The sequence below is a fragment of the Phalacrocorax aristotelis genome, chromosome 15, assembly GCF_949628215.1.
Source record: "Phalacrocorax aristotelis chromosome 15, bGulAri2.1, whole genome shotgun sequence".
Classification (NCBI taxonomy): domain Eukaryota; kingdom Metazoa; phylum Chordata; class Aves; order Suliformes; family Phalacrocoracidae; genus Phalacrocorax; species Phalacrocorax aristotelis.
Genome location: NC_134290.1, coordinates 12,143,205 through 12,163,128, shown reverse-complemented (window position 1 = coordinate 12,163,128; position 19,924 = coordinate 12,143,205). Strand labels below are relative to the sequence as shown.

Sequence of the window (19,924 nt, the reverse complement as noted above, 5' to 3'; positions counted from 1 at the left end):
AATGTTCTCCTATTCCAGAAGATGGTTATTAAATTTCCCCATTGCCTCTTACTTTGCAGTGCTTTCATACAGAAAAAGACGCAACTCTTTTGCCCAACTTGCAGCGCAGCCGTAAATAGCTATATTGCCACCAATTCTTGGCCAAGCCAAACTTGTTTTAAACCACATTACAAAGCGTGAGGCAGCCTTTAGTGCCTTCGTTCACATCAGAGAGCACCTTGAACTGCACCAGTTGCTGGTGCTGTTTGAGGAGCGAGAGGCAATGCCACGGCGGTGTCACGGTGTGACTCTCTGAATGCAGCAGTCGACTCCTAAACAGGGACCGAAGCGCTAATATTTTATACCAATATGTGAGAGCATTAGTACGTCCTTAGCGTGTGTTACCTTTACACCCTTACCGCGCTCTTCAGATAACTGTTGTTGGATTATATGAGGTGCGTAAATAGTTCCTGACAATAGTATTTATTATTCCTACTGCAGCCCAGACCACCACCGTGCTGAAAGCCAGCCAGGTAGCCTGCAGCCTCCTCCCTCCTCAAAAGCACGGGGCCCTAGTGCCAAAGGGTGCGGGTTAGCGCTACCTCTGGAAAGCAAACGTACTCCGGTGACTTGGGCCGCACCACAGCGGGCGATGCAAGGCGTGAACACGTGCACAGGTTAAGCAGGAATTTCTGTATTTTTTTTAAATGTGATTTCAAGTGATTTCTTACTTAAACGTATTTTTAAAAGAAAAAAAAAAGCTAGGAAAGCAGCTAGGAGGCTGTAAAGGATGGTAAAGGCCATGCTCCAAGCATATAAGCTTTTGATATATTACTCAAGTTAAATTAAAGATTCCATAACTCATTTCACTTCATTAAAGCCACTAAAATAACAGCGCAACTTTTCCATGGCAGGGATTAATTTCTGAAGCAGTACAGGGGCATTTAGTTTCAGTGCCTGATGTAACTTGATTGAATCAGCCAAATGAAATAAGTGACCTCTATCTAGCAAGGTTATAGTTATAGCTGGGCTTGTGTCTGTAGATTTGTGCTGAAGTACACAAGAATGGAAATTGCAATGTAAAAGCGTGCTAAAAATATCATTCCAGTGAGGTGATACGACTCGCTTCTGGAGTAGGACGGGTAACGGGGTGCTGTAGGGCTGCGGTAAATGCTGGTTCAGGTCAGGTGTTCACAGCCGTGGCTCCTCAGTAACCAGATGTTCTCTGCTGTCCTTATTAAAATGTATTGTTTGATTTTAAACAAATGTTTAAATTAGCTTAATAGTAATGCTCGAGGGGAAATGAATTTCTAAAATAATTTTTCAGGCACTGGACAAAACAAATGCTGGCCTACATTTTTGGAAGGGATGGCAGCGTTCAGGTGCCCTCAATATTTAATACGTAAAATTAGTTGTCACAGGAATGACATGGAATAGTTAAGTGATGAAAATATGGTTCATTTAAAGATGACTAAATTGCACATAAAAATTATCCACCCCTTTCAGAAAAAAATTAGATTGTTTTTAAAAAATTAGTTTTATCTTTCAGTTTGTTCCTATATTGGTAACCATAAGCCTTTTCTTTCATAGTGGATCCTTTACTCTAAAATTCTAAATGCAATTAAGACTTTGGAAGATCAAGACTTTCCTTTGGCTACATCAGCCAGAACTAAGGTCCCGGCGGCCCCCAGGGACACGGGGGTACGTGCACGGCGGTAGCAGGCAATTGCAGCTTGGGCTGTAGAGACCCGCTCTTCTATGGGATTTACGTTTCAAATATTAAAGCAACTGGGCTTGGACCAACGAGAGAGAGAAGGGTGGAAGTGAGACACAGTCAGGAGTGATGAAATGACTTTGGACAACTTAATGAAAAAACCGCTCAGATCCCACTGAGCCATTAAATGATTGATTTCCACATGGAGGCACCCATCTCCTCCGACATGCTTGTGACAAAGCTGTTTCTATTTTCATGTGGTGTGGTTCTTGACCGAAAGATTAAAAAGGCTGAGGGGAGAAGGGACCAGAATGGATTATGAGCCCAACAGACAGGAGAAAGTATGTTGAAAGACTGTAAGTACTTGTGCGTTCGGTAAACATAAAGGTAGCATTTGCTGATGTTTGGATTGCTTAATATTCAGGCTATGTTGATGGTAAGTTATACAGAAACACAAATACTTTTAAAACTTCCAATATCTAATTTAACAGTTTCGTTTGACAGGTGTCTTCAAGTTGGTTAATGGCAAATGTCAAAACTGTTTCCCCTGAGCTCACCAAGTAACTACCGTTTGCCTGTCCGGAGCTCTGAGGTTCTGGTAGAACCTGAGCTCACGATGGTCAGCATCAGCGTGCAAGCGGCATCCCAAGGGGCTCTGAATTAATCTGTTGTGCCAGCCAAGCTACCGAAGCGATCATGGTTGACCATGTAGAAGTCCTGCAAACCTTGGCATCCCTGATAACTGCTGTAACAGTCAACTTTTGCCATGTGCAAAAGCTGAATTTAAAATGTTAATGCTCTAAATGCCACATCAGTAAATATTTTTGGCGATAAGTCTCCCCAGATACAGCCGCTTCTAAACTATTGAAAGAAAGTGCTACTAACTCACAGCCGCAGTCATACTCTGGTTCCTTCCACGGCTGCTTTGTTTCCCTTACACCTTCTGAAGTCTGAAATACTCCAAAACATCTAAAATGAGCTGTAATGAGTCCAAAGAGAAAGGATGACTTTTGTTTTCTCTAAATCCTCAGAGAGATATATCTAAATCTTTTCCCCGAGTCTACCAGACGACACGATTTCCCTCCAGACACGTTGTACAGCCCACCGCTAAGGTGCTCTGGCTATGGCTAAGGTAAGCCAGTAGAGATGAGCACGCTCTGGTTTCCAAAGGCCGGTGGTCAGAGCCAGCTGGTGCCTGAGCTATTGGCAAAGCACAGGCGTCTGACAGGTTTTGTGGTCTCTCTAGGAAGCAAAGTCACCCTGACGTCGTACCGAGCCCCTTTGTAAAGGGTAAGACCCATCGCCTGTTAGTGCTGTCCCCGGCAGGGCAGAAGCCGAGGCGGGCGCGCAGCACTGGCTCCACTCCTGGGGAGCGTGGCAGAGCCGAGACCGCGGCCGGGGGTGGGCGCTGGTAAATCCTCGCTGCTTTGAGCCAACAGTAGCTTTTTGCCTGCGAGCAGACAAAAATGGGAAGACTTAACTCAGAATCAGTGTTCTTAGAGCATACACTGGTGAAGTCTGTGATGGGAATGTAGAACCCAACTCTAAAAACTGGAAAATGTATGCTTTAGGGCTAATTAACATGAAATCTGAATTCAGAAAGCGCTCATTCCACACACCGCAGGCTCTCGCTGGGCTTTGCCACACACCACCAAATTGTCTCCACTTCTGAAGTAATCGTGCCAAGAAAGGACCCGGCATAGGGGGTACCCATTGTGCAGGTCCACCACTTTCATTCCGTTCCTGCGGATGCAATGGCAGAATTAATTGCAGAATAACATGCATGTAATTGGATTAATTAACAGTACATTTCAAGCTCCTGAGATACAGCGTTAGCCGCGGGGTAAATGCACAATGCAGGTTTTTCCTCTGAGCAGAACAAGTGCTATTTTTAGAGCTGTATCTGTATCTCATCGAGGTGTGCCTTGCTTAAAAAGCTGCTAGGGTAAGAAATGGGGCTTTGAAGGGGGAAGAAAAATACTATAATTAGGACTACAGGACAACAAAAGGATTATTCTTAAACACAAAATCATTTGAGTGAAGTTGCTTGAAAGATAATTATACCTCAGATTGCTTGCATGGGGTCTAATATTTTCTTTACAAGGGCTTACAAGACTCATTGAATATTTATGGACCTGGTACATAACACTGGATGAAATTTAAAACATAAATTCAATTGCAATTTATTGCGATGAAATTCCCTAGCAGTTGGTGCCCCAACCTTTAAGCCTTAATAGACAAGCTTCGTGTTGCAGAACACAAGCCCATGTGATAAATGATATCAAAGCTGAACGCCCTTGATTGATGAACGTTGCCTTATTTGATGACTGTAAAGCAGTCCTGAGGGCTGATCTCACCACTATTTTGGTTGTTTTCTTTTTTTTCCTTACTGCATATATTGCAGAAGGGTTGTTTGTGCTTCTGGTATGGTTATCACATGCAAATGAGCATGCTGTTTCCCAGATGCAGATTTCATATTTATAGATTAAATACAGCCTGAAAAATCCTATGTTAATTACATTCTGAGGGTGTAGCAGAATTTCTCACTTGAACATGTTTTGTTTTGCTGGAAATAGCGCAAATTCCAGATTAATGTATTTAGTTGCTTCAAGCTTGGTAATAAATATATCACACTTTAGAAAAAGCTTTCTAGTCATTACTATTACTGATAATTTACCATTAGCTCAACGCTTAGACTTCTACCCCACATGATGTATTTGTTTATTTGTTTTTAATAATCTGTATTTCTCAGAAGATAACAGATACTATAGGAAGGGCGGTGGGAGGAAGGCTAAGGATCAAAGCCAAACATGCAGATTATCGGAGATACCCTGGCAGAGGAGAGCCGTGAGAAGATGTTTTGAGAAGCACAGGACTCCCTGCAGTCAGCTAGAAATGGTCGGTTTTGTCCTGTTCCCTATAAAGGTCCCACACCACGCACATCATGTGGAAAACCTGTGTTCTAGGGGTCCCTCCTCCATAGTTTGCTGTGGCCAAAAGAGACACTGCAATCCAGGAGAGGCCTCACTACCCACTGGTAATGGAGATGTCCAGAGAAATACAGCCTCTCCTGAGAGAGCAGGGAAACCCCAATGGGCTGACTCTGGCAGATTTAGAAACTATTCAGTGGTAGATGTTGGCTGGTGGCTTTTCAGCTGAGAGCCAGCGCAGAGGTACTTACATGCCAGCATGTCAAAGGACACACCAGAAATATTCAGGAAAAACATGCTCAAAAGGGAGCGTAGCAATTCTTGTATTTGAAATCAGGCCGGTTTTGCCCTTGGCGATTGCGTTATCGAAGGCGATGCTGAGCAGAAGCCCATTACAATAAAAGGGAGGGAAAGTTTTGAAGAAGTCAATATACGACATTCAAATTACTTTCTGTTTACTGTCCCAACAGTTGCAAAACATCAAAAATAAAGAGGAAAGCTTAAAATACACAGTGAATTTCATTATTACAAAGAAAAGTTTGATACAACCATTCAAACCAATAGAAAATTTCTCACTAGTTCTCACGGTGGCAGGATCAAGCGTATATAAGGCAAACAGTTTCCCAGTAACAAGTAGTTAAAAATATGACCCTCTTTTTTTTCTAGAAATGTAAGTCGTTTGATGACCAATTATGGATTCAAAGATATATCCATAATCATTGGGCTGGCAGGAATTATTAGTACGGACTTCAAGCACAGGTGAGCCTCACTTTAAAATAACCTGCTGTGCTCTATTACAATATACCCTGAAAGCCTGAAACGAAAATGAACAGTACCAAAATACATAGTAAATTGAAAATACTACCCCCCTGCCTTTTTACAGCTCTCATAAATCTTATAGTAAATAAGTAAACCACAGAGGTACCAAAGAAATTGGCAAGCGAAGAGGTAGTTTACGTAACACATCACCTCTGCCTGCAAGCACGGCTCGCTGCTGCGGGCAGCGCTGTGCCGCTCTGGAATCTGTCGGGTACTGTGCCAGCCTGTCTGCTCTAGTCCCACGGACCCAAGAGAAAATGCAGGCATAGGACTATTTGGCCATATCAGCTTATCTGAAAGCAATTCAGGTACTTGGAGGGCAGAACAAAACATGCCCTACACTCCTCTTTTTCCCCAAGCATCAACGCTCCATTGGCTTTTTGGCCCCCTGAACATTATGCAGTCAATAGACATGCTGATCTTTCAGTCTTAAGAAAGCTTTCAGCGTAATAATTTTATACTCTGTATATGTAACTAACCTTGGCTTTATGGACATGTATGTGCATGTCACATGTACCCGAGTACATTCAGACAGGTCTAACTGGAAAGCAAACTGCTGCTGCGGCTTGGTTAGGGTACAACACGACCAGAACATTTGATGTAAGGTCTATGTGGTGGAGCCCCCACCGTGTACAAGAAATCACCCTCTCTTTGAGGCCTTATAACAACAAAAATTTGTGTCTACTCAAGGAGTGTATTTCTCCTGTGTGATCCTGCAAAACGATACTGGTCTGATGAATTGGTACGGCAGAGACAGTGTGCTGAATTAGATAAATTTGATAGTTTGAAGTAGCAGGCAACTCCTGTGATGCTGGTATGTTTGAATAGAATAATAATGCATGTCTTACTATCTCTTCGAAATAGAAATAAAGAGAAACCCAAATCTAATTACATATCCATCATTAAAGTGCTCTACACAGACTGCTGGGTATCAGCTGTAGTCTTGCAATTCACTGGAGTCTCAGGACAAGATTCTGATAGGTTTTTCTTTCACTTTCCCAAGAATGATGTTTCTTCACATAGTCTTTGGCCCTTGTTACAATTTCTCTTTCCATAATGGGGTCATTCATCAAACTCTTGGACAGCACAACAAACTCCTAGAAAAGATAAAGAAAATAACAAATTAAAAGTTCCTTGAAGCTCTAATGATACTGAAACAGCTTGTACCTGTATCTTGATTTCGTTAAAGCACTTCAACTGTGAGCCAATATATGAAGCTGTTCAAAATAATTTAAGGTCAAGCGCCATAGTTCATTTGTAAACAATGATCAATAAATTTTAATATATTATTTTATGCAGCCCACCCACTAAGACATTTAAAATCAAAGACAATCCCAAGACCATTAGGGCAAATATGGGCAACAAATTTAATGACACAAAAATTGTTTGCTTACCCAAGTGTTAGAAAACCAGGCTGGTTATAAGTTAAATAATTCACCCGGCTTCCTGCATGGAGGACAGCTGGCATCAGATTGTTTGATCCCAGCTCAGCTCAAGTTATATCTCATTGCTACTGTGACATCTTTAGTTAATTTTATGGTAAGACTAAAAAAACCTCACTACATAAATATAGTCACAGTACAAAGCTAAGAGCAGGCACGTGGCACCAAGCTCTCCCGGAGCAGTTGCATCTGGGCAGTTACAGATACTGCAGCGTTAGCTCAACAGGCGCTGCAAAAAAAGCCATATATGAATTTCCTTTAACTTTACTGGGCAAAACACTAGACTTTGCAGATTACAACTGTTCCTTTGCCTGCTCCTCTGCCACTCTAATTTAGTCTGGGGAAGAGAAATTGTGAACTTCAAACATGTGAAAGGAGATTTGATGTCTGAACTAATCTACTCTGAGCAGCTGGTCTAATTTTCTATCAAGAGACAACTTCCAATACTTCAGCTTGATTACAAATGTACTTAGATCTTTGCAAAACAGTGTCTTGGTTCAGCTCAGAGAAGCAGATAGCTGTTGTGTCAATGGAAAATTAAGATAATACATTACTACACAATTGGTAGTGAAGATCAGTGCATAGGGACAAGGGGGACAACAAGGACGGCAGAAGGAGATATATTATTTAGACAATCTGTCAGCTCTGAAAGCAAATATCACAAATAAGACCGGAGTTCATATCAACATTAGGTTAACTAGCAAACTATACTTGAAAACCGAAGTACACAGTGTATATAAATACACACACAGATATAAAATCTTTGGTTACCACAGAATCAATGTTGCTGTTGTAACACAAGTGATGGCTATGCATAATACATAACTATAACGTGACCCTTGGGAAACACTGATACGTGAAATCACATTGAATGTGTTACAATCACTGCTTTGACTCTCACTGACAAGACAAACTATCAATATATGCATCACTGCCATGAAATTTAAACAGCCAAAGAGGCACATCAGTTGTGTCGGAAACGTACGTAACTAGGTAATAGGAGGAGATTATTTTCATACACGCACATTAATGATAACCTCTTATTTCACATAAAATCAGTACTTCTTGTAATCTTTGCTCTGTCCACACAGCGCCGAAAGAGAGGCCTCTGGAACAGCCATGAGGGCCACATGCTTCGCACCCGGCCTGCTTTCCACCCACGACTACCCTGCATTCAGGTATGCGCTACGTTATCTGGCACATTCAGCTCCTTACTTGGGACCCATGCGGTCTGAAGAGGGTCTTTTCTCACTGCTTGTGAGACTGTCCCTAAAGAAGACGAGCGAGTCTGGTCTAGAGAGTACCCTGAGGCTGCGCTTATCAGAGGCTGCAGATACAGCCGACGACTCCAAGTTTAGAGACATGTTCTTCTCCTTCCTCCATATCTGCCAAGAATTCAGAACGGGGAAGGTGGGAAAGTCTTACATGACTTATGCTGGCTTCATCCAATTGCCTGTATAATCACAGTAATAAATACTGTTCACACTGAACTACATTCCAACTTTAATTTTATGCTCCTGTGGAGGATTTTATTTAAAGTAATGTTTAAAAATAATTTATGCAAATTACCTAAGAACAGAAGCGGCAATGTAACATTTCTTGACAGGTAGTCCTATTAGCATTCTTTTAAAATGTGGATATAGAGGACAAAAACTTGGAAACATGTAAATGATAGAAGAAATTAGATCCTTACTCACAGTTACAATACTTAGTGCTGGGGATAATTTCAGGATAATTTCAGGAAAATGCCAAATGGAGTCCAAAGCATAAAAGTTTTGAGAAACTGCAGGAGGGAGAAAGAGCAAATGGAAAAATACCAGGAGATGGAGAATAAGGACTTCTCAGCTTTATCCCCATTTCTTCTACTAATCAAATGTGACCACCTACAAGTCAGCTGCAATCTCACTGGAAGCCAATGGGAAAATTCGCTATGACTTATCTGGGTTTTGCCTCATACTCTTCGAGCAGCTGGCTTCGCTTGTTTTCGGTTTTGGATGCTCGCCTTTAGGTAGCAATAACTTCATTTTTCAGGTTCTTCCCTTAACTCCAACTGACTTGCATTTCAGTTGTAGTTCTGTGGAAAGTCTGAAGCATGGGCTCCCACTTGCAAAATGCAGACATTCAGAACTTGGAGCTCTTTCAGAAAATCCAGCACTTACTTTTTATTTTCTAGGCGCCCGTGATATACAAATTACTTCAGGTGTGATAACACGTCTCTCTATCAGCTGTTATGCCGCAAGTATTTGTGCAAGTGGTATTTGCTCAAATATTTGTGCAGTCTTGTATTTTGTCGTAGATGTGAAGTAAGCTTCGCTTTTGGTGAACAGGGCAAAATTCACAAGTTACTTTCCAAGTATCAAACATAAGGGTATGCCCTTCAGCAGCCAAAATGAAGGTGGTGATATGCATGCTAACTTACTCCTTGGGGGACATCAGTGTTTCTAATAAGCCTTTTGTTCACATACAGAATGGGTATAATTACTATAGATGCGACAGAAAAACACAGTGTAAAAGCTGAACCTCAGTAGTTAGCCGCAACCCAGAAAAAACGGGGGAGAAGATCATCTTATGTATATTCAGAACTGATTTTACACATGCCCTTTCTATGGGTAGTATTTCACTTCAAACACAGGCATTTTTCAACAGCAACATCCATAATACATTTTTCTCCTGGTAAATTGACCAATCATCTTTAAAGAAAATGTCAAGCTTCTTTATATAGTATCTAAAAGAAATTCTGTATAATATTTTGCAGAGACCCAGAAATACAGGTATCTGGGAGATAAAGCTAGAAAATGAGTGCACTGAGTACAAAGAATGAATATTCCTTCAATTACCACAAGAACTACACTGGTGCCGCAGCTCCCGCATAATGAAAATAAGATGCATGGTTAATATATTATTTATATAATGAAAGTAAGTCTGCAATTAAACCATTTCATATCAGCCTCAGCAGATAAAAGAACATGATCCTTAAACAACAGTGAATCACCCCAGGGAAGGCAAACGCCAGATGTAAATTCAGAATAGCGACAGACCTACCTAGTGGCAGGCAAAGCTCAGAAGTTAGCTGGCACATCTGTGTACTTCACAGGGCAACGGGCCAGTATTTCTAGGGGAGTATAAACAGTGATTGCTGGCACTGCCAACAATTGCAAATTAGTCTATTCAGCGTGAAGGTTCAACGGTCTAAAAACTTCGGCTATATTCTGGCTGGATGCCCCAGTCGAGATGGCATTGACCCGTGTTTGGCAGAGGAGACCAATGTACCTTCAATATATTGCTGCCTCTACTCAGCTGAGCCGAGTTTCCCTCTTACCACTTCAAAAGTTGTCTCTACTAACAGTAGCCGTTCCAGGTTCTCTCTCAGACATAGCTCTGTCTATGCTTGGCCCCTCTCTTATTGGCGCTGAAGGTTATTTACATCCTCCTGTTTATTTAGCTCCTTCTGTGAGCTTTCACAGATGCTGAACATATAATTTTGAAATTTAGGACGCTTAATAAACTCTTTGTGCCTTCCCTTTTAATATGGTTTTGCGTTATTTATTGCCCAAAAGCCACCGGCTATTCTTGTCTCTCACTTATTTTTTTATTTCAGGTCCCATTAACCCACTGTCAAATATTCCATAAACCTGTAAATTCAAGCAGTGGCAGGATCAAACCATGACTTAAAAGTAACGTGCACAGATGATGTAGTATCAAGGACAAAACCTTTCATAGCTTTCACTTTTACATTAACTGTTTCCATCTGAGCATTGTCTGCTGTGACTGGCAAGGCTTTCGCTATTTCCAGTCACGAAGCCCCAGCCTACGTGCAAATGGTTAACGATGACTACAATTACGCACATAATTTCCTGCTTTTCTGTAAGCCACAAAAGCTCACTTTCAGCAAGGATAAAAGAAAACCAACGGCATTCACAATTTAAAACGATTCCCATTATGTAACGGTCAATTTATATCCCTGTAATTTAGCTTTCAAAAGATAAGACGGCCCACAAACCGGACACAAGTGCTCATCTCTAAGTAACCAACCGTATTGTAAAGCCTTCCCTCCCCAGATCAGTAACAACTTGAAAATAAGCAATGCTTTCTACTCTTGACCTAGGATACAGTCTGTACCATCACAACCAGACAGGATCCACTAAACTTCGCAATGAAAATTTCTTTCACATTTTCTTTAAAGTCTTTGGTGGCCCAGACTCTTCAAGACAGAGACAGACTTTCCCAAGCACCCCAATACAGTACTGATCTCTCTGTACGCTTAAAGCATTTTCCCTAACTAACCTGCTGCAACCAAGGTTACAGCAGAAAGTAGTTTACCAGATCATTAAGATGTCAAATAATCAGAGTAACAAAAAAACAGAAAACCTCTTCTTAGAATATATATTTTCCCATCCCTCTTGTCAGACTGACTCTTCTAAGGCAGTATTCAAAGTGCCACGGGCAGACCATTCCTTCTTCCCATAATAAAAATATGAGGAATACGTGTTCCAACTTAACAGCATTTCTTTGATCTAATATAACTCTCAACCTCTGATAGACTGTGTAAGTGGTTTAAAAACTGTATTTGATATGGTTTGGGGAGATAAGGAACAAGAGTAAATGGTTACTTTATCTTTGAAACCATGAGCAATGATGATCGGCATCCTGAGCTCATCTCTGCAAGAACAAAGTTTTTCAACAGCTCTGCAGTATTAGCCTGCAAACAAGTATTTTCCTGACCCATTTTCAAACTTTTAATATATACATAAATATACATTATTTGACACCAATGAAAGTATAAAAGGGCTTTTATTAAATGAGATACAATTGCTGTTCTACAGAGAAAGCAGGGATATTACCTTCCTTTCTAAGACAGGGTAAGTGCACATACCTTAGTGATTCCAGTAGAAGTATCACCTCGAGTATGATAGCTAATATGATAGCTAATGATAGCTGAGGAAGGTAATGCAAGTTACCATCTTCACGTAAGAGATTCTGCGTACCACAGAGAGAGAACAGCAGCAAAAACGGAGCCAACAAGCAGCAGCCGAATAGGGGGGATTCTGATCTTCGGCGCAGCACGTTCAGAGGAGGGAGCGCAGACAGATGGGGTTTATATAAACTAAGGTTATAGCGGTCCAGACATATTTGCAGCCTGTGACTCTACTTCTAATATAAAAGAAAGTCCTTAGCCATTTGTACAGAGTCACTGATGTTACTGGAACTACTTCTGTGCTTAAAATTCTGCTTTCCTTTAAGTAAGGAAGTATATAGCATATTTTGAATTGAATTCCAAATAAACACTTGGAATGTAGGATGCTTGGAGATCACAAAAGAGGCTTCTTACAAGGATGCATGATGAAGTTAATTGGGTCTGGAACGAATAATCCATTTGAATTCCAAGACAAATATAACCAGCATGTTGAGGGAAACAACAGAATATCTCAGAATTAATACTGGGAGACCCATCAGTCTGAGCGTTCAACATAATCATATATCCTTCAAGTTTTGAAGAAGCATATGGAAGTCAATGGGCTTTTTGCAGGGAATACATGCACAAATAATTTTACAAATTGCTTTTCATCTCAGCCTCCACTAGCTTGGAAGTACCCCAATTCCAAGGAACATGGCAAGAAGAGGGACTACTTCTGCAACAAAATAAATTCCAGAGGTCAAAAAAGATATTTCGTTGTAGAAACCACTGGAAACATTGAATATTCCAGAAGAAAAAAAAAAAGAAAAAAATCCAACGCAAACCCCAAACCGTGAGCTGCAAGATTTTTTTTAATTAAAAAGCCTCCAAAACTAACAGAGAGAACTCATTTTTCTGAAACACAACTTGATAGGATGCATTAATCACACACTCCACAAAGTAAATAAATATGATAAATTTTCTAACTTTGCAAAATCATCAAATGGTTTTCTCCTAAGGTTTTTTTAATCTTGAGTTGGATAAAAACACTGACGGAACCTGTGTGTGAGTCATCTTCCACAACATATGCGAATATGTAACAGCAAAGCCGTAACGCAGGAAAATAAACTGAAATGAAAATTTTCATCATTTAAATATAGGTAGTGTTCCCGCTCTCCCCACCCTTGCTTAGCTTCACAGAAACTCCATTCTAACACTTTGCTTAATTTTAGTCATTATTTTCTGACTGAGCAATACCTCGGACCTAATAACGCTTTATATTAACACTTACTGCTAGAAATTATAGATAATGTATTATGTAAAACTTAAGGCTCATAGTTCTCTTCTGGTTAGCTACTGCTTGTCTGATACGAGTTCATATTTCAGTTAGTACTTGAAGGAAAATACAACATATGCCTAGCGTCCCTTCCAGGGTTTGCTTATGGAACCTTCAAAACTAAAGTGCAACAAGTCGATGAGCAGAGAGCCCCGCTCTGACGGCAGGCTCTGAAGCAGCACAGGCCAGACAAACATTCAGCAAGGCTGACACCTAGTAAAAGTTTAGTGAACTGCAAAGCGAGTGTGAGACGACAGCAGAGCTTCAAGAAAGGCAGTCTCATGCCTAGGGGTTTAGGAGAATCTGAGAAAAACTGCTGAGAGTAAATGCCATGTATCCAAACAGACGTAAGCATGTAACGGAAAATGAACCTACCTTTTGGAAGGGAAAGGTCTAAGGACGGGTTGTTTTCTTACCTGGGGATCTGAAAACAGCAGCCCTGTTTCCTTATGTTTTATTATTGCTGCGTTCCCGGGAATGTTCCTTGCCAGCACTGGAATATCTAAATCCATTGCCTAGAGGAATATAGCAAAAGGAAAGAACAGTTTATTAGGATTCAGGGATTTTGAGATGTCGATGAAAACAGTTTTAAACTGAAAGGCAGACATAACAAACCAAAATTTTTTCCCATCTCTCCAACTTTTTAATTGAAAAACACCATGTCTAAGGTGATCTCCTCTGTGGAACTTCCCTAAAATGTGTTGTTTATATTTTTGTTAGTCCTGCAGCTTTGAATCCATTATCAGAAGCAATCAATTCAGAAAGTCAGCGGATAGATGTTTCATCCTTTATTCTTTTCCACCTCAAAGCGCGCAGCTTGTTTCCCATTGGAAGCCCCTGACATATGGCAGGCTTGAAGAGGACAAAATTAAGGTTCAGATCAAAGGTTGTCTCTGTAACTCCCACCGTTATTGTGCATAGATAAGAAGATCAGTTCACAGCACAAAAAGCCAGTTCTCCCAAAAAAAAGCAGCTGTTCTCTTGCTCCAGTAAAACACATTTTTCAAAGATTTTCTACAATGTGCAGAACTGGAGAGATGTGGGCAGTTTAATGACAGTGAAGGTGACCGTGGAAATCACTTGGCTCCTTCTCCTCAGTTCTGATTCCTGCTGGTCATACAGGACTTTGGAAGTTCTCCTTTTGACAGCATCTGTTACTATCGCCTGTCTTGCACTTTGAGCGTTCGGAGGATGCAGGGAACTATGCAATGATGAATTATACCAAGGAGGGGAGAGAAAAGGTTATGCTTTCAGAACACATTATGCTTTCAAAATGTATTCTCTACAAAGCTATTGGTACGGGACTCCTCAGAGGGCAAGGAATACATCTGAAAAAGTATGATTTGATTCCACATAAATTATGGGCTGGTAGCTTGATGTATTTATTAATTTATTTGTATGTATATGTATGTTTATACATAAAAAAAGGAAAGGAAGTGTGGGGTCTCAGCATCGTGACATTTCAGGTTGCCTGCAGAATCAGGAGTGGAGACGCAGCACAGCACCCATTCAAAGCTAGTAAATCCTTTCCAAGACACCTAACGCCTGGCAACTTTTAAAAATACAGCTTAGATTTTGAAGTAACTAGTGTGCAAACCCCGGCCGCTCGACTGTTATTCATGCATATCCTGATCTGAAACTGTAATTGCTATTGATGAATTTGGAAGTCTTGAGTATCCAGAAATACTCATTGTACAATTATCACAGTGTCAAACAAGAGAAAGAAACTCACTCCCCCAAAACTTCAATCTATTTCATACTGATTCCCTGTCACTTCAGAGTGAATGCATTTTAATTACTGTCATTACACTCCCTGATGGGGAGCAATTTTGCTTCAGTCTACATAGCAAGAAAACAAAACTCCAAGAGAAAACCATGCCCTTTTATAGTTCGGACAAAACTGAAGACAAAAATAACCCGGCTGATAATGCTCAGAACCAATTATGTTTTGAACAGTGAGAGACTGCTGTGACTTAGCAACATGTCTTCATAGTTTAAAATATCCAAGAGAAACAGTGTTTAAATCACCACAGTAGATTAATTTACTCTGGACAAAGAAACTCTATAATCCTTCTGGCATGAACATCTGCTTTGCAGCAGTTAGCTGTAAAAATAATAATAACCCTTAATGAAATAACCTGTTCTACACTTTCTATCAGAAACTACTGAATCAGCTGGAGGTAATTCAGACAACTAAATTAATGAAGTGAACACAAACCATAATAAATGAGACATAAAAACTACAGACCACACTTCTGAATTTATCTAAATGTCTAAAGATGTTGAAATACAGTGTGTTGTTTTTTTTTAATTAAAAAAGAAAGTCACTTCAGTGAGAGGAAATACAGTTTTTGCGCATCCACAAACTATTTTGTTATTTGCTCTGACTTCACTGTTAAACAAAACAAATCTGTTTTCCAAAGGTAGATTTACAAAACCATACGCTGACAGGTTCTACTTAACGGTGCAGCACCGTTCATACAACTCCACAGTCCACGCAGGGAACGAGACACCGGTGCCCTGCTCTGCCTGACAGGTGTTGGATCTGCAGGTCGAGGAAGTTCCTTCTGGCTCTAATGACGCAGCTACAGACCTAATACGGGGTTCCCACAGAAGCACCAACAACTCACAGAGACCACAATCTCTGATTCAGCTCTTTTCCAGCCCTTCCTATTGCCAGGCTTATATGCCCTTGCGTTCAGCCTGCTGGCTGGTGATCTCATTCAAGCACGTTCAATGAACAGGGAATGAAGGTATTTTACTTGAACTTCCGAACTAAAATCAAGAGCCTGAGAGTGGCAGTGAAGTGTGTCAGCGTTCATCGTCACCTGCCTAAGGCCCTCTCCTCACCTCTCTGTATTTCTCCCTTTAAAAAACAAAACTGTAAGAGTGTTTCAGGTCTGGCTACTTTCCAAACAAGCTATTGGCCATTCAAGGGAAAGGGCACCATCAAAAAAAGAAAGAAAGGACAAATGAAAGAAAACACACAAAACACAGCACAGCCCCCCCAGGACTGACGGCTGGAAGTGCCACTATCCCAATAGCTGCCTGCCAGACAGAGGAGTCTGGGCTCGAGCGCGCCAGATGCAGCGAACAGCGGACACTGTGCCGCTGAGCTGCACATGGATAGCGACCGGACACGCGGGCGCCCCGGGGCAGTGCTGTGTTGGGCTGCACCTAATGGTGCCATTGCTTAGGTTGGCACCGTATTGCTCTACTGCAGTTTAGACTGAAAAAAGATTGTCACAGGACATGTTGATTCACTACTTCTTCTGAACGCTGCGTAGCTGGGGATGCACCGAAGTTGATCACTAAGTTTATATTTCATTTTCCATCATTTCTGAACTCTAAAGGGAAAGACATTTGTTCTGTCTCACAGAGTTAGAGGGCAGTAATTGCTACATAAGAAAACTTTCAGGTCCCAAAACACATAGGTACCAATGAATTATAGCTACAGAAAGACAGAACAGATGGCCAAATACATAAGATGAGGGGCTGGCTTTATAGCAGCCAGCCTTAAACAAATGGATTGGGCTGTAAATAATTACTGCATGAAGTAGCTTAGAATTTAATTTAGATACTTAGTCTATTTTAAGCAGTAAAAAGAATCATTTGCATTGTTGAAAATATGTATAATTTACTGACCTAGGCTCCACAAATAATAGAATAAAATACATTTTAGTCCATTGGCCATCTGTTTTGTTACATTATTCTGACTGCAAATGTGTTTTAATGCCATTTCAGAAGGATGCAGGGTGTAAATTTCAGCTTTGGAGGCATGTTACACAACAAGCATTCCTAACCAGCAGTATAAGGCTTATACAGTAAATACAGGTTTCATTTACTATTTTATCTTCTGGATTGTCCCATAGTTTGCTATGGCTTCTACTCAAAACTACTAGGCCTGTACTTCACATGTTGGTTAAGGCTAGATTTACCCTACAGCAAAACAGAACCTGGCCATCTTCATTTTCTATAATGACTTTTTTTGTTTGGGTTTTTGTTGTTGTTTGGTTGTTTTTTTTGTTCTTGGGACATTTTTGGTAAAAGTATAACAATCTGATGACCTTTACAACAGCTGGAATACTCTTGGGAGGACAGAAAAAGTTCTTTGATGAAACGGTGCTGGAGTCAAAACCTTTTTCTTACCAACTGTACAGAGGACACATAAAATTTTCCCGTAGTAGTGCTTTTCTCACCATCACATGCCCAGCAACATGTAGAGGTCCTGAGTTTTCTGAGGAAACAATGCCATTTAAATGCTTGCTATAATGCTTGTTTTCTCTTCTTCAAACGCCAAACAAAAAAATAGATCAGGCAAAATCTCTGAGATATCAGTACAACAAAGTAATTAGTTATGGTTTCCAGTTCTTTCATATCTTAAGGCAAGTTGAAATAGATATGATTATATATTTATTTCATTTATCTACTACATATTTATCTCATACAAAAACACTGTTTACGATTCATGAGCTGCTTAAATTTTGAACTTTCAAGAGAATGAAAGCTGCATTTCCAAATTCAAGCAAGATGTTATCTTTATATAGGCTATCTGTATCTCCAGCCAAGGACCAGAAGAGTTTTATACACAGCTTCCTGCCTCATTAATTTAACAAGACCTTAACAGGTGGCCCTTCCTACTGCTGGCCATGTCAAGCAGGGACTTGATGTTATTAGATCCACACTTCCTCTGAGAGAGAGGTTTTTACAGCAGGGTATTTTATAAGCATTTCATCAAAACCCAACTTACAACTGTCTAATAAACAGACATACAATACCAACCCCCGTATAACTTTAGAAGAGGAATTCAAACAGGTCTGAGGTACCAAAAAGGGCAAGCTTTGGGTAGTTTCTCAGGAGATAGCTGAAGACTTAATTCTGCTTGTAGAAAATCCTGACTTAGCTGGGACCAGACCTGTTGTCTCACAGCAATAATATAGGACCAAGGCTGGGGGAAAGAAGTGTGTTACGCCTACGGTTACACATTTTCCATGAGGAAATCTTCCACTTCAGAATATTTGAAATTGCATTTTATCTTCAACACATGATTATGCACAAACACCAATCGAACCTGACTATTAGGTTTGACATAATTCTACTAAAATTTATTAAAACAGAAGAAAGGAAAGCAGGACCTTTTTCTCTCCTTTTTATTAAAAAGTTATCTTGTACAAGGAAATAGCTAATGGCCTGCTCTAGGTCAAGTCTTGCACTTAGAAGAAAGCAATTTAATTTTTCCACTATGGTCAATTATTTTAGCACGCTTAGCTGTTATACTCAGATTAAGACTTAAAGGTAGATTAAATGTTGATTAACTTTGCTTTTAGTAAAGGTAGTGTCTTCAGTAGAATTAAATGTATCAACCATAAGACTAGCCTAGGACATGATAGGGACAGCTACATGTAAGATTAGAAGTAATAATGACTAATCTACTATATATGTATTAAAATACATACATAAAAAAATAAATTCGGCATGAAAAATTAAAATGAATTCTTCTTGATGATTCATCCTAATACAAAATTTTTTCTGATGTAAGAAAAAGAATAAAATGGTGGGAGCTAATGTTGCAAGTGTATATAAAGGCATCCTGCATAGAATGCTCTTTTGCCAGAATAGTCTTGTAATCCTTAGAGAAATAAGAGAAATATAACAGGAAGTATTTACCATTCTGCTTGTGTAGTAATTTTCAGTGAGAAGAACAGTTTTTGGAGGGTTTTTTATTGGGTTGTTGGGTTTGTTTTTTTATTTTTGACAGGTCTGGGTATGAATTGGGAATAAATGACTTAACATAACCGTATAGTGGAAACTTAAAGGAACAGCTTTCCACTAGAGGTGGTATTTGACTATTTAATAGCCCTGATAGGATAATTGAATAGTTCAGCCACACAGAGAAGAGCTCAAATAAAAACTTTCCTTATTAATTTAGTCTTATCGGATTCAAAACTTGTCAAATTTGCAACTTCAAAAGAGGAGAGCAAAAATCAATAATTCCTGAAGCAGGCTTAACATTACCTCTGAAATAAAGTGGCATTATGCTTTTGCTTTGAGTTACCACATATTTGTTAAGACAGTGAACTGACAAGATTGCTCCCTTTCCTGAAAGTGCCTTTTAACTGGAAAGGAAAGTGTCTTTTAACTGCTCAGATCTAATGGGAAAATTTGGGGGAAAACTATACCAATTGTCCCATCAGTCCTGAGTTTGTATAACAATTTGTATCAGGCCAAGCACATTTGCACTTCTGTTGCAGATGCTGTGTCTCCTAACAGTCACCCTGGTTTGCTTCACGCCCCTCCCAAATCACTGACACTCTCACGAAATAAATGAGATTGGGTTTTGGTCGACTGTTAGGTGAGTAGTCCTGAAGGGAACGTGTAGCAGGTGAGGGGGAAGCCACAGTTACTTAACTTCTACTCCTCTGCGTCGCTGACTTAGTTGCGGCCGTGCACTCTGTTGGTACCCTCCATCTCAATTACCAAACACACAAAATTTGTCTAGCCTGCCACACTGATAAGTTTGGAAATGTCACAGTCTGGAGTAATTGTTGTTTATAGAGTATTGTTGCTGTGAAACAGCATCTGCTTCCACTGCTGAGCACTGGCATTTTAGGAAGGAAATACACATTTGCTATCTTACCATCGCCTAACTTTCATAATTCTCACAACACACACTTAGCTCTTGCTTTCGAAGCACTTCCATGTGTGTGGAAGAAAAGCGTGCCGGCAACGCAACATGAAATTACTCATTTGAAACGGAAATAGGAGATTCATTAATGCAAATCATGTAGTAGTTTCTGTGGTCTTCTAAGA

At 40.2% G+C, this 19,924-nt stretch overlaps 1 protein-coding gene across 3 annotated transcripts in view; it reads right to left on the bottom strand.

Moving 5' to 3' along the window:
• Positions 1 to 5,061: 5,061 nt before the first annotated feature.
• GLT1D1 (glycosyltransferase 1 domain containing 1) overlaps positions 5,062 to 19,924 on the bottom strand; it is a 59,553-nt gene continuing 44,690 nt past the window's right edge. For all 3 annotated transcript variants that reach the window (XM_075110804.1, XM_075110805.1, XM_075110806.1), the window contains exons 11-12: positions 13,531 to 13,629; positions 5,062 to 6,539 (exon numbers count right to left, since the gene is read on the bottom strand). In XM_075110804.1, coding sequence (XP_074966905.1) covers positions 6,393 to 6,539; positions 13,531 to 13,629 — 246 coding nt within the window. In that variant the 3' untranslated portion in view covers positions 5,062 to 6,392. The remainder of the gene's footprint in view (positions 6,540 to 13,530; positions 13,630 to 19,924) is intronic.